The sequence below is a fragment of the Anser brachyrhynchus genome, assembly GCF_964034855.1.
Source record: "Anser brachyrhynchus genome assembly, chromosome: 8".
NCBI lineage: Eukaryota > Metazoa > Chordata > Aves > Anseriformes > Anatidae > Anser > Anser brachyrhynchus.
In genome coordinates this window covers 3,305,708-3,320,687 of record NC_137702.1, presented here as the reverse complement: position 1 = coordinate 3,320,687, position 14,980 = coordinate 3,305,708, and the positions used below count along the sequence as shown (strand labels likewise).

The following is a 14,980-nucleotide window of genomic DNA, read 5'->3' as shown; positions in this document are numbered from 1 at the left end:
ATTGCTAAAATCATCTCAAGAAAAAAAAAGTTTGAAAGCCTAACGCTAGACAAAGGCCCCAGAGCTGCACTGCGCAGCGAAAAACTCCAGAGTCAGCAACTTCTATTGATTAAAAACTAACCTTTAAAGTAACTCTCAGAGTGTGTGGTTAGCATTTAAATTTAAACATGTCATGAGTTGATTTGTGTTACTGAATACCAACTCAGAAGGAGTTACATTCACATCAGATTTTTTTTTCTAATTCCCTTAAGCAGCTAAAGTATTTCATGAAATGTCAATAGGGCAGGGGAGAAAAAAAAGGTGTTTTGGAGGGAGGGGACTCGCGCGGAGCCTCGCCGCTTCTTTTCCCATGCAAATAGTCACCCCAAAAAGAAAAGTGTGGGGAGCGAAACACAATAATTAGACCTTTGTCTAACTTTCCCAAGTGCCAGAGAAAGACAGATTAATTAAATACACAACAGTGTTGGTTTTTGGAGTGGGGGTCTCTCTCGCTGTGTAGGTCATAAATTAGGCAGAATAAATACTTCAATGTGTTTGCAGCGGGCTGCTACGTCAGAGCGGCTGGCGGGCGGTGGGAGGGCGCAGCGCGGCTCTTGCTAATGACAGTCACGTCTGGGGCTGTCTGGTTGCTCGTAGCAACGAGACATGATGTAACACCGGGATGAACTTGAACTTGGGGGACTTGAAAAGGGAACAATAGACCAGAGCAATCAATAAAGCCTATTTCAGTGAAGGATTACAGAGCCGCTCTGGGGTAACCTTGTCTGCGAGGCGCAGGCTGAATAGCAAGACGCGTGAAGGAGCGCCGGGCCGTGGGGGAGCGCGGCCGCGCGGGACGGACGGGGCGGATGGACGGATGGACGGACGGGCGGACGGACACATGGACGGACGGGCCCAGGGCATCCCCGAGGCGGGGGCCGGCAGCGGGAAGGCAGCCTTCGTCCCACCCGGAGCCGGTGGGGAGCAGCCGGCCTCCGCAGCGCGGCAGCTCCCTTCCCGTCCTCCTCTCTACTATTTTTTTTTTGAGCAATCTGCTGCGAAGTCAGAGGGGCCTTGCGAGGCCAGGGCAGCTCCCGCCGCCGTCACCCGGCTGCCGAGCCATGTGGCCGGGCCGGCGGTGACGGGAGCCAATTGGACATCTGCGATATAGATTTGAAATGATCGGCGCTGAATTTTTAACCCCTTTGCTCCCCGCTGCGGCCTTGCCACGGCTGCAGGCCTGGCCGAAGGCTGCTGGAGACGCTCCTGCCAGGCCCGGGAGGGCCCGCGGCCCCCGCTCCGCTCCCCCGCAAAACCAGGGGGCCGGGACTTGGCACCGCCTCGCGAATCCTGCAGGAACTCCTCTCTGTTTATGAACTTTACATATGAGAGCTATTTCGCTTAATTACAGCCCGCTTAAGTCTAAATAGAAAATCTGTAGGCAATAGATGGAGCCGATATGGGAATGGCGTGTTTGTATTCAGAAGGGTGAGCGAAGGAAGAGTTCGTTAATGAGGTGTATTGGAAGCGGGACAACTCCTGCGATCGTGCTATTTATTTTACTGGTTCCTACCTCCATGGCAAGACCACATAATCTTGAAGTCCCACACAAAACTTGCCTCAGAGTTTTCTGTAAATGTTCATAAATCCTCCCTGGGTTGATTGTACTATCAATCAAGTCAGACGCTGAAAAGGAATAGAGGAAAAAGTTGGTAAAACTTGTCGTCAGTTTATACCTGCACACGTATGCACCTCATACATTACAGGGCCCAGCCTAAAAACACGGGGTGTCAGCAGCAGCTCTCTAATACCTGGGCCTTTCTGCTCGTTTTCTTTTACTTCGGGCTAAATCGCTGCTGCTCGTTGGCGTGCTCCCACCGCGACGTGTCGCTGCCCCTGCGCGTGGTCCCCGGGCCTTACACTGCCCTCATTCATCTGGGGTTCGGGTTGGCACGGCCCGTCGGGGTCTCCCCGGCACTGTCCCAGCCTCTCAGCCCCACGTGTTGTCCTGCCAGGGAGTGGAACTGCTTTCTGTGCCCCGGCATCTGCGCCTTTGGGTTAAGGACGGTATTGTTGTGTGCTCCGCAGAGCTAAAATCCCAGGCAATTTCCTCTCTTTGGAAAGGAAAAAAAAAAAAAAAAAAGATTTTTTTTTCCCCAAAGAAAAGCTATTAGTTGAGGTTTGCATTTTGTTTTGAAACACAAGTATGCCCAGAGATACGGGACGTTTTCGCTGATCCACTTTCCCCCAGATTTGCTTTATCCTCGCTTTTCTCTAGCGATCCACTTTCTCCTAAGAAAACAGCCCTGTTGTTGAATTTCTGTGCATCTGTTCCAGTGAGACAGTTGAAGCAGGGCAGTATAAAGCAACAGATGCTTATGCTGGCACATGCCTAAATACCCAAGAAAACCCCGACTGCAGGGTGATAAATGGCACCGAGACGCGAATGTGTATCGCCTTTTCAGGGGATTAGACAAAAGTGAGCTAGAGGGATCTTCAAGCCATAATCTATTAAAAAGATTGATAACTTGTAACATGACATGACCCCCGTGTTCGTCTGTAGCTATGTCCAGCGACTGTCGCCGAAAAAAAAATATATTGATTTGTACAGTATTTTTAATTAAGCTTTGTAATTAGGTCGATTCGTCACAGCCTCAATTAGCCCCCCTCTTGGCGGCTGAGGATCGCCGCGGCGCTCGGAGCCCTTCCCGCGGCAGCGAAAGCGAGCGGCCGGGCTGACGAAGTCTCCTCTTCTCTTTTGCAGTCCTGGTACCTGGGATAAAAGTCTCCGCTTCCCACCACCCACCGGACAGACCACCTGACCCCTTCCCACCTCTGTAACACGAAGCAGCAGCAACGCAGCGCAGCGACTTCACATCGGCGGAAGGGGAGGCGAGCAGACACCGACAGCAAACTCGTACATGGAAATGGCAAACGTTATGGTTGAATGGCAAAGGCCGTAACTTTTTCGAGATTTTTTTTTTTTTTTTAGACAACTTTAGGACTGTTGTAATTTCTCCTATGGTGCTGGAAATGGTTGGGCTTCATAACTTTTGAAGTGTTTCATTGGTAGTGTAAGCGTTAGGTGACACTGAGTAGAACTAGCCTCTGCTGCTGCTTACCAACTCGCTGTTGTAACACACTTTCCATATGGAGCCTAACTGTTTTACAGTATCCTCATCGATTTTTTCCCATACAGGTGTGAGACTTCTTGAGAAATCATGAAACACACTTAAACTATAACTTTTGTAGTAGCTGAATTCTGCAATATATAACTTACCGGACAGACATAGAGCATGTTTTTCTGTAACATATCGGAAAAAAAATGCAGGTTTTTTTTGTTGTTCTTTTTTTTTTTTTTTTTTACAGTCGGCACTTAGATACGTAACATGAACCATAAGAGCATTGTCAACAATTTTTTTCCACTCGATTGCAGAGCGATTTAAAACATCGAACTACTACTATTCACTAAAAAAAAAAAAAAGAAAAAAAAGAAAAAAAAGTTTGAAATGCTGCACTTACATTAAAAAAAACATTTTTCAACAATTTTCAACAATTACACAAAAATTCACGCAGAAATGGGGAAGTTGGTCTGTTTTGACAGAAACTGACAGGAATCAATCAAAACAATCGAATTTTGAATTGAGTAAAGTGCAATTTCATTGGATAGCTAAATATCTTTGTAAGATAGAGATTGTTGAAAATTCTATTTTTGTTTTCCAAGTCCTTCCACCCCAGGACTCTAAATTATTGGGGTAAAAAACAGCCTTGCAAGAAAAAGGGGAGCTATTTTTGCTTTTTATGTTTTTTATTGTTGAACTTGTATCCCTTTAAAACTGAAGGAAAATTAAAAAAAAAAAAAAACAAATCTAATGGTGCTTTTACCACAATATGTTAACTACATTAAATGCTAATTAATCATTTTCTGTTATCAAAGCACATAACTAAAATTAAATCATAATATCTGTTAATTTTATAAGCTAAAAGTCACTATAATGGATTATGCCAATTCTGACAAATTTTACGTGTTTCCGGCAATATAGGGTTTATCAGTTCTCAAACACCTTGGGAATAATATAGAACGGTCCAGAAATTAAAACACCTTTGTGTCCCTGAACTGGTACATTTTCTGGACTGCGAAGAAAACAATACAGAAACAAATGCTGATATTACAACTTATGCCAGTTCAAAGCAAGGGCACTTGCTGAAGAAGAAAAAAAGAAAAAAAAAAAGTTTGGACCCCAAACGTCCTGTATCTTATGTACAAAAAAAAGGAAAAAAAAAGAAAAAAAAAAAGAGTGCAAGTGATTTTTTCTATCAGACAGCGGAGCACCCCTTTGCTTCACATGCAACTTTAAGAAGGTTTCCTATACTATACATATATATACGTTCTGGTTGGCAAGTCCAGCTAATCAGAGAAAGTCTCTGCATGTTCTAGTGTTAGTAACTAATTTTTATATAGTTAATGTAGGGTAAAGTAGAGTGCATTAAGACACAATATTGTAATCCCTATTCCAGGCACTTGCCTTTAAACTATGTTTGTTCGACCCTTCAGAAGGGTTTCTACTACTGTCCTATACAATCAAGTAACTGAAATTCTTGGGAAGACACTTTGCTCCTCATCTTTTCCCTGAAACAATGTTTTGTTTTGTTTTCTTAATTTGCACGAAACAAAAAAAAAATTCCATATCAATGTGCCTTGCCCTGGATAGCGATTATTTGTGGAATTGTTGCACATGTTCCTATATTGAAAGGGGTTTTTCCCTAGTCAAGCATTTGGAGACACTTTTTGTAAATGTGACTTTTATGTCAGCCATTGTCAGTTTCAACATCTAGAATTAAATAGGATGTTAGTTGTTCCGCAGATAGGAGTAGTGTTTATTGTCCTGTATGGTCAGTGGCAGTGCTATTCTGAGATCTGTAGATGCTAGATTATCAGTATTTTTGGATGTTGCTGCATTTTACATTTTATTTGGAGTCTTCCTTTTGTTTTGTTTTTTTCCCAGATATATGAAAATATGCAATACCTGCTTATATCATGTAGAAAAGCTTAGCAATTATTAATTTTTCTTTTAATTTTTTTTTATTTGACCAAAGTTGGTGCTGCACTTGACGCAGTGTGTTTTAGGTGTTTGTCTTTGTACTTTTGTGATTTTGAATGCACATGCAGGAAGGGCTCTTCTTAGAGAAGCAGTCAAACTGTGAAGCACTAAGCTGAACCCTGCTTCAAGCAATTTTTGTTTTACAACTGTTCCTTTCACAAGCAAGCCTTAAAAAAAAAAAAAACTTCCTTTTTCTTCAGATCCCACACCCATTTTTATTAGCAGACTGCAATCAATCCACATTCAATAAAAGTATATAATGCCCATTTTTATATGCACGTTTTTAAACTTCCAAGTTCTGAAAATTGTTTACTGGTTATTCTCTATTTAAGGAAAAAATAAAATGTTTTGGATTTTCATATGTGTCTGATAAGTGGTTGAGTAGTCATTTTGCTCTATTGTATTGTGTGATTGTTAGTATATGGTATCACATCCTCTAGCCAGCATCCTTTGCCTTCCCTATAGCACTTAGCTGGGCATTACTTTATTAAGACATATGTGCACTAAAAAAAATAGCAGCTTTCAGTGCTTCACAGTGAAGGGAAAAAAGCCTAGACAAACATTTTGTCAGAACCTTGCTATGAGACAAGGTATTACCAGTAAATTGGTTGTATATACAATAAAATTGCACCCTTTTTTAAACAAAACAAACTAAGCAATAGTTTGGGCAGTTAGTTGTTTTTAGTGAGCATGTTGTAGTCATGGCTGCAAAGAGAGAGAATTAAACTGCCCACTCAGAAGATATGTAATTTGTATGTTGTATAGTTTTATTGATTACACTGATTTATTCTACCCTATTTTATAATGCAGGACTTTTGTAATGTTGTTTAAATGAGGAAAAATTTCTGTCAAATTAGCTTAGTGGAATTTCTGATTGTTCGTTATAAAGGCAGCGTTCATAGAATTGCTTTTTTTTTTTTTTTTTTTCCTTTGGGAACTGGATTTAAGTTAAAAACTTTCCTGTTTCCTTTTTGTATGTATTTAAATACAGTTATTTTTCTTCTCTCAATGGTATAGCATATTCCTATGCTTGAGAAGTATAGGCTACTGAAGAACCATTGTAAATGGACATTACAGGTATGCTGTATTTTTGAAGGTATTTTGTCATATTAAGTTTGATGACGCTAAAGTTAGGGAATTCTGAGCAGAATTGCGAGAAAAAAAAAATGTTTTAAAGGCTTTAAAACATTAGGTAGGCGGTCGAGGGTGTTAACCAACAGGGGTTGTAAAGCATTACACACTAAATCCAGTTTTTTGTTCACCTTGCTGTCACGCAGCCGCCGCGGCAGCAGGCCGAGGAGCGGAGGCCTGGCAGGGCAGCGCCGTGCCCGCGCCCCGGCCCTGGCTCAGCAGCAGGTTTCGGGCCCTCTTCCCTCCAGGTTGCTCTAGCAGTTATTTTTTTCGTCACGCGAACGACTTTTTTCTCCCCTCCCCGTCTCCTTCTCTCCAGAAGTTGTCAGACGCACAAATTCTCTGACCTGCAGTCACCCACCCACCCATCCAAATTGAAAGGCCTAGAGAAGTGCTTAGCGCGAACTGACTTTGCCAGTTAATTCCTTTCTTTTTCCTCTTTTTGAACTAGGGCACTTGCTTTTATCATGCCGCACACCCCAGCAATGCCATTATTTATTCCTCTTCCTTTATAATAAAAACTTTCGGGCTTAAAGTTAGGCAGCCATGGTACACTTTGTCTCTGCTGTTTTTTCCCCCTCCCCCTTAAGGCCGAAGGGGAACAGAAACACAAAGTTTTCTCAACTCCACAGTATTCAGTCAGCCCACAGGAATATGCAAAATCCCTCTAACATTTTTTTTTTCTTTCTCTATTCCTCTTTGTTCCGTATATTTGCAGCTTTGTAGTAACAGTGTTATAAAATATTTACTGTACAAAAATACAAAAAACCCAGATACATAGCCTAAAACAGTTTTTTTTTCCTTGTGGTGAATTTTTTTTAAGAATGTCAGTTAATATTGTACTTTGCATTGTGTCTCTGGAAATATCTTTTTTTTTTTTTTTTTGGTAGAAGGCCTCCATCGAACAAAATTAAAACCATAACCGGCATGACAATGTAAGGAGAGCTTCAATGGCACCTAAACAATAAATAAATAACAAAATAAACCTCATGAGGTCTGTTGGAGGCAGGTCTTGTGAAGTTAACACTGCCTGCTAGGCAGGATTTTCATTAAATCAAGCTTACAATGCCAATTTTGTCTTGAAGTCAATGCATGTATTACTGTTTGACAGTAAACCCAGCTATGCCATCATCAAGTCCAAGGCTGCGCAATAGTCTAATTAGTATCGAGTACATTTTCCTTTTATTTTTTCCAATAAAAAAGCAGTGGGATGAAAATTGCTTTGATATATAGCAGGTAACATTGAAGCTATTCCATAGCACTTAACTGTAGTGAATACTGTGTCACCAATTCTGAAATCAATTTAATGTTTAATGCAAATCCATTACATGGTGCTATTACAGGCTGGCAAAATGATTTACAAAAATGTGACAACTTGGGCTCAATTCACTCTGCTTTCCAACAATGTAAATGCATAGCAGTGTTTATCTGCATGAAAACTATGCACTAATCTATCTGAAAAAAAAAAAAAAAGAAAAGAATATATCAACTTTGGTATCTACTTTCCGTTTACTTCAATCCTTGCCTTTTTGGTCATTGTTATAATGCCAGCTTTAGGACAGAAAGAGTTATAAGAAAACCAGCATAATACCTGATATATTAAAATGTAGTGCCTGTGAAATCTGTATTATATTGCTCTTCTGAAGTAAGATTTTTCTACACCGGTAGCCTTCGCTGTCTGTCAGAACCTTCTGATATAGGTGATGTAAAATAACCGTACAATATTAATGCATGCTATTCCATAATGCTTAGTAGCTGTATGAATATTACTCAAAGTTATGTTAGTCTTTTTTTCTGACTTGGTTCTTGTCAGATAGGTTTAAAGATATTTCACTGAGAACGCAAATTCTGTCTTTTCTTGATTTGGGGTGTTTTCAGTATTTTGGAGGTATACATTTACTTAAATTCAGTATTACTTGTGTTTTGGGTTTTTTTTCTTTTTTTTCTTTTTTTTTTCCTTTTTTTTTCCTTTTTTTTTTTTTTTTTTTTTTCCAGAGGGCAGGACATGGTGTTTGAGACCAGAAATCCGTGCCTGGTAAGATTTTTGTCTCAAAAAGCTACCCTAAGAATTCAAAGAGCTTGCTCTGAAGAACATACCATAAAGTTCAAATTTTAAGGGACAGTCCTTTAAACCCATAAACGAGATTGAGCTCGTCTTGCAAGAGATTTCTTAATGGGCAGCGGTTAACCAGGTACCCATGCTTGACCCTTCTTCACACCAGACTTCCTCATATAGAAGAAAAACCCTTAAAAAAAAAAAAAAAAAGAAAAAAAGAAAAAAAAAACCTCATGTGGTTGTTTAGTTTCATGCACAGTTGCAATATTTTTCTTCAGACAAACTCTGTACAAACTTTGGGCCCGATTCATAAAAGCTCATTTGCTATTAACACGGGACTCTGGTGGGCTTTTCTCATCCAAATTTCGGATCGCTTTCTGTCCGAGGACACGCTCTGGCCGGTCCTTCTTTCCCCAGCACGCGCGCCTGCTCGCTTTCCTCTCCCTCCCCTTCCCCTCCCCACCTCCCCTAACTCCAAACGAGAACAAAAATCGATGGGCCGCGGGGCCGCGGAGGCAGGAGGGGAGGAAGCGCAGGCCCATGCTCCGACACCTCGAACGCGCAGGCGTGCGAGAGAAAAGGGGGAGGCAGCGGACGGGGACGACCCCGAGCCGCGCTCCGGCCCTTGCGAGGTTTTGTTGAGGTACACGCTGCTCGATTACAAAAGAGATTCTGTCTGTACCAGAAAAACGCGCTAGATTGCTACCTCTGAGCTCTAGAGAAAACCTTCGTAAAGGAGAACACCTGTATACAATGTGAACTTTTGTACTTTGTACGCTTTTTTTTAGGGAAGACTATTTTCCACTTAGTTAATCTTCTATGCTCGAGCATGAACAAAAACAATTGTGTTCAGTGAAATCCCCCCCCCTTTTATCTACATCCACAAATTAATATGAGGGAAAAAAAAAGAAGAGTTTCTAGACGGAGCATGGTAGGAAGAGATCCCCCGGCTTGGCATCTCTGCCTTGGCCGCTGCTTGCTCTCGCTGCGGGCGTCCCTCGGGGGAAAGGGCTGCAAAATTCCTTGCTTTGGAAACACAATCAAGGAGAAAGCCCCGCTTTGGATGGCTCAGCGGTTTCTCCGCGCAGTTGAGCTTTGACCTAGCCCTGGCCCGCTTTCCGAGACTGGTCCAGCCAAGTCCCTCGGTGTCGCTTTTAAATCCGGGGCACTAAAATTTCCACTGGCCGCGTGAAAGATCTGCTGCAAATTCACTTGACACCCGTGTTAATACCATGTCGTGTTCATTTTTTTATGAGTCAGGCCCCTCGTGCCTCTAGTATACTTGTATTGACTCTCATAGTTACCATTTTAGTTTTACTGTGTTCTGTGAAAAAAATTGTAATTGGTTGAGAATCACTGTGGGCATCCATTCTTATTCAACTAAGTCTCCGCAGGTTTTTTGAGCTGGTGTGGATTAGTTTAACTCTTGTATTCAACCATTAGTGCTACCACCTTCTCACATTACAATACAATTACTGGAAGCAAGTACTGCATTTCCTATGCAACAAAAAAGGAAAATAAAAAATTGCTAATGCTAACGGGCCGTGTTGTTATTTACTTGCACAGGGTATCTGCGCGCTCGCGGCACCGCGGGACTCGCTGCGAGGCCGAGTGCTCCGTGTACGACACACGGGGCCGGCACCAGGCCGCCCACCTCGCTGCTCCGGGGTCCCCAAACTGCAGGAATTTGGTTAAATCGAACCGCAGCCGGCGCATCAGCTGTGCTGTCGGTGTCCCCTGCACACAAAATCGCTCCTGCCGTGGTAACCAGCTGCATCCCAGCGAACCTCTGCAGGTTAAATCGCTCACAGTCCAGACACGAAGCGCTTCGAGTAAAAATTAACCGAGATTAATTAATTCTGCAAATGCCACGATGTATCTTTAAAAGGAGCTAAGCGCTAAAAACGCCACCACATTGGCCAAGTGCCGCGGTGCCGGCTGCGTTTCAGCCGCTGATGATGGAGACCTCGCAGCCAGCCCGGGCCGTGCTGTCCTGCACCTCCCTGCGGGGCTTCTGGGGTGCGGGGCAGAAAGCGCAGCTTTCTTCACTGCACTTTGAGGTTTTTCCTCATGTGATGCCTTTTTCCCAAAAGAAACACGCAGAAGTTAAGATTTGCAGAAGGCAATTTTTTGCATTTAAGCAGTTCTGCCTGCTTTCTACATAAAAGCTGGCACAAGGCTGGGGCAGCTGTGCTGGTGGCCCTGCAGGGACAGGAGGTGGGGAGCCTTGGGTGCACACCCCTTCCCCGGGCAGCACCAGCTGTGAAACAGCTCTTCCTTCTTCTTTTGGGGAAAATTAGTGTTTCCCACTAACTAGGTGCCCGAAGCTCACAAAGCGCGGGTATTTCTTTTCTGACCACCCCCCCCACACCTGTTTCATTTCGGGCTTCGTGGCCAGGATGGGAGGTTTGGGCCGTGCACAGATCTAATGCCACCGTCCTCTGGTGCCCCCTCCACACCCCTCACCATGCCTCTGGCCTCATCTGGCCAGTGGCAGCTCTGTGCCTGGTCACTGCTCCAGACACGGCACCAGCGTTTGGGAAGAAAGCTCGTCCCGGCGCTGCAGGAGAGAGCCCGAACGCTGGCGGTGCTCAGAGGGAACCAGGAGGGGCTCCAGGAGGTCGGCCGGACCCTGCCCCACGCAGGGCAAAAGCTGTAGGGGAGCAGCCACCCATGGGGCCTGGCCTTGGTCGCCCTCTCCCTCTTGCTTGCTGCTTGTCTTGCACTCTTCCCTTCTCGCTTTCTCCTTCTTTCTTCCTGCAGGAAAAAAAAAAGGTCTCCATCAGCACCTAAGGAAATAAATCCCATTCATTATTTATCGCTATGAAAAAGTGTCAGCTGGGATCGGAGTGCAAGAAGAATACACAATAGCCCAACAATAAAAAAAACAAAAATTTTGGGTGGGAGAATCACCGAGTGGTGTTCAGGCAGAGAAAAATTTCGCTGCCCTGACCTGCGGGGAGAAGCAACGGAGGTGTTGAGGGGCCTGCGGGGCGCGAAGCCCATCGGCGCAGGCACATTGCAGGGCACAGGCGACACGTGCACACACCCTGGCTCGTCCCGCTCGTGCACATGCACGCGGGTGGGATTGCACATGCACACGCACATGCACACACGTGAGGTTTCATTTATCACCGTTTGATCACGCCTCTCCCCTCCCGCGCAGCCGGGCAGCAGCACCTCGGGCGGAGCGGTGGTGGTGATCAACGCCGAGTTTCGACCTTTGGCTTTTTCACCTTTCCTTCCCCAAATCTGGGCCGTGCCCAGTTGCTTTTGCGTCAATGCTATATAACATTCAGAAACGCTCACACTTCTCTCAAGCTTATTGTTATTACAAAGATATCCCGAAGGTATTACTTACACGTCACGAAGCAACGGCCCTTTAAACTCATATTAGTGGCGGATCTGGCTACTTAATCTCTTCCTTAAAAGTAAAAGTTCCCGATGATACGGAAAGGAAGAGGCTCGGGAGCGTGAGTGAGGCAGCGGGTTCGTCTGATGTCTTTTATCTGCCGCAGACAAGCCGAGCCTGGAAATATTTATTGGTTCAGTCCTTCAGCAACATGGTATTAATTGCCGCCGAGTGTTTTGATAGGTAGTTAGCACAAGGGTATTAATGAAAATAGCACCACTTCATTTTAAAATTAACTACTTGGCCATTCAGCAACATGAGCTGATAAATTATGGCAATAAATTCGCGACTGAGATTTATGCAATGGCACCGCGCGCTCCCACGGCGCGGGGGGCCGGGGGCCCTCGTCGCCCCCATGCCTCCACGCAGCTTTGTGGGTGCCTTAAATCTCTGCAGACGCTCGGGCCCAGGAGTTTCACGACCTCTGGGGTCAGTTCTGGTGCTCTTTAAAACCGACGGCGCTGGGGGCAGCTACACCAGAGCCCCCAGCAGAGTGGGGAGCCCCGCAGGACTGAAACCACCACATGCCCCACGTTGTTGGTTTGATTACAGCAGGTGCCCAACCTGCCCATGCCACAGCGCCCAAATAAATCCTCCCATGCTCCCCAAAACCTTAGAAACGGGGAGCTGGGCAGCTGTTGCTGCAGACCTGCAGGGTCTGATGTTGTTGTTGTTGTTGTTGTTGGCTGGTGAATGGCCTCGCACTTGCCAACGCCAGACCAGCGTCTGCTGATTCCCGTCCCTCTCTTCCCTTCCAAGAGGCAGAAGTAAACCAGGGCTGTGATCGAGGTCAAACCCAAGCCCACCCCTTTCTCTGGGATATTTTCCAACATTTTCTTTCGCTCAGGTGGGGTTTTTCTGCATCCCATCTCTCAGAGGCCAGAGGATGTGCCAGGTTTGGCTGCACGCGGCCATCAGTGCACAAGCCGAGAGCAAACCCGCTCTGCCTGCGGCACCTGCGGCACCAAAGCAGCCCCGGCCCTGGCACAAACCCTGCTCGCCCAGGACATAAAGCCTCTCGTGAGCGCCGTCCATAACCCACCTTTTTTGACAAAGAAATATTAATCTGTGAAAAATGAATGGCAACTCCCTGCCTTAGGCAGCGAAGAAATTGGAAAATGTTCCTATAAATGTGATTCATATGACATAATACCTGCCCGCATATTGCATTATCCAAACCTATTAGAATGGAGATGCAGCCAACTATTTTGTTATATGGGGTTTAATCTTTTTCCCCATTGTTCATTATTACCCTACAGAAATTTCATAACCTGGCATCTTTTTTTTTTTTTTCCCCCTTCTAGTTGTGGCTTTTCCCTTGTGCCATCCCAGTGGGTTGAAATGAGTGCAAAACACCCCAAAAAGTGCCCAGCGTCTGCGTGCTGTGGGCAGAGGGCACAAACCTGCTGGGGGTGTCAGCAGCAGGGTGCTGAACGGGGGCACGGGGGGGGGGGGGGTCTCAGGGTGGCACCCCCAGCTCTGGGGCAGCCACGTGGGCAGCGGGCTGGGAGGGCACTGCGGGTCCCCCGGGATGTCTCCGCTCTTTAGACAACCACGAGCGATGTGCTCTCCTTCCAAACTAGTGCATTTTGTTACCGGGCGGGAGATGCACCCGTTTCGTAGAAAATTCAGCTAAATGTTGCATTTATTTATAAACGTGACAAATTTAATAGGGTAGGAAAGGTATTTGAATTATTGATTGTTAAATATTTAAGCTCCGAGTACCCATCCATCAACATGTGTGAGAAAGCTCAGGACAGATTTATGATGTTGGAGTTTTCCTGGTTAGCTGGCACTTGGCATTTCTATTAATTATATCCCACACACTCCTTTTTTTGTATGTGTGTGTGTTTTTTTTTTCCCTGGGATTTGTTAGAAGTATTTATAAAAGATGTCCCTATTATACCATTTAAATATTGTTTGTGCAACTGGAACATGTTTTCTATCGGGGTTTAATACACTGTTTGATTTAGGAGAAAATTAAATTAGAAGGTGTAAGTCTCAGGAGACGAGTGCTTTATTTGAAAAGGGTTTCCACCACTGGAAAGCACAAAGTTTTTCTTTTACGTATAAATATTTTGCTCCCGGTGTCCCCGGTGTGCGGGTGGGAAGGAAGCAGAAGACTCAGGCTGTTTCTCTGCAGCCCGGTGCTGGGGCAGGTGGGAGGCTTTTGGCAAAGGCTTCTTTGACGTTAAATCACTCAGAGTCTAAAAAGTGCCTCGGTTTTGCCCAGCGTGGTGCCAAAACTCCTGTTGCACTGTGAGTAAAAGCTCCTGGTTCCCAACCTGGGGGTGAAACCTCTGCCATCACATGGGGATGGGGCGCCAGGAGGTGGCACCTCCTGTGCCCAGCTCTGGTCCGGCAGGGAAGTGCTGATGATGCTTGTCCTCGCTCATCCCCAAACTGCGTTTGTGGCAGCGGGAGGGGATTTTGTCCTGTCATGAGCCTGGCTCTGTCACCACCAAGCCTCCTCCCTGCTTGCTCTGCTCCTGAGTGCACGCTTGGCTTGGGGTCGGTCCTTTCTTTCCTGGGGGCGTGGAGGCTTTGGGGAGGAAAAGGCTCAGGGTTGGCCGCAGGGCGAGGCTGTGCCCTGGTCCCCAGCTGGACCCTGTGCACTACCCAAAAAGTGTCCCAAAGTCCTCCTCGTACCAGGACTTCGTCTTCACTCTGTAACCACACTGATGATGGGGAGGGGGCACGATGCGTTGCATGATGTTTGTTATGTTCATTAACAACCCCCCTCCAGCCCCCGTTACTTCCCTGGGCGGGGGAAGGATGCGAATGCCCGCGTCGCGGCCCCAGCGCCACGGAAGGGTTCGTGCAATGGGAGGAAACCGCCGAGGAGCAGCGGGTCAATAATGCACCTCCTAAAAACCAGCTCCCTGAGTGTGTATCGCTATGATAGATTGTAATTGCTCAAGAAGAGCCATTATGGCCTGTTAGGTCAATACTCTGCATTTCCAAAGTGCTTTAATTAATACATATTTACATCAGGTAATAGCAGGGATTTCTCTGAGCCGTGGTATGAGGCCAAGAGAGGCTCCTAACTTTCATAATTTGGAGGGGTGGGCATGATTTAGTCTCTCCGTGCTTTGTTGCAAATTACAGAAATGCGTCTGGTGTCACGAGCAGCGAGAAAATCTCCGTCCTCCTCCAGGCGGCCCCGTGCTTCGGGAACAGGCACGGGGGCACGCAGGGAGCAACCCCCAGCACTTTGCCAGCCGCAGCCCCTCGTCCTTCCCCTCGCTGTTCAGGGCCATAAATAAGGTAACGGCAGATATATTGCTGCTGCTGTTACTT

The 14,980-nt window shown here is 45.6% G+C and overlaps 1 protein-coding gene across 50 annotated transcripts in view; it reads left to right on the top strand.

The window, feature by feature from the left end:
* Positions 1-9,806, top strand: part of NFIA (nuclear factor I A) — a 352,158-nt gene extending 342,352 nt beyond the window's left edge. For all 50 annotated transcript variants that reach the window (XM_080603181.1, XM_080603195.1, XM_080603150.1 and 47 more), the window contains one exon: positions 2,744-9,806. In XM_080603181.1, coding sequence (XP_080459307.1) covers positions 2,744-2,820 — 77 coding nt within the window. In that variant the 3' untranslated portion in view covers positions 2,821-9,806. The remainder of the gene's footprint in view (positions 1-2,743) is intronic.
* Positions 9,807-14,980: the final 5,174 nt, after the last annotated feature.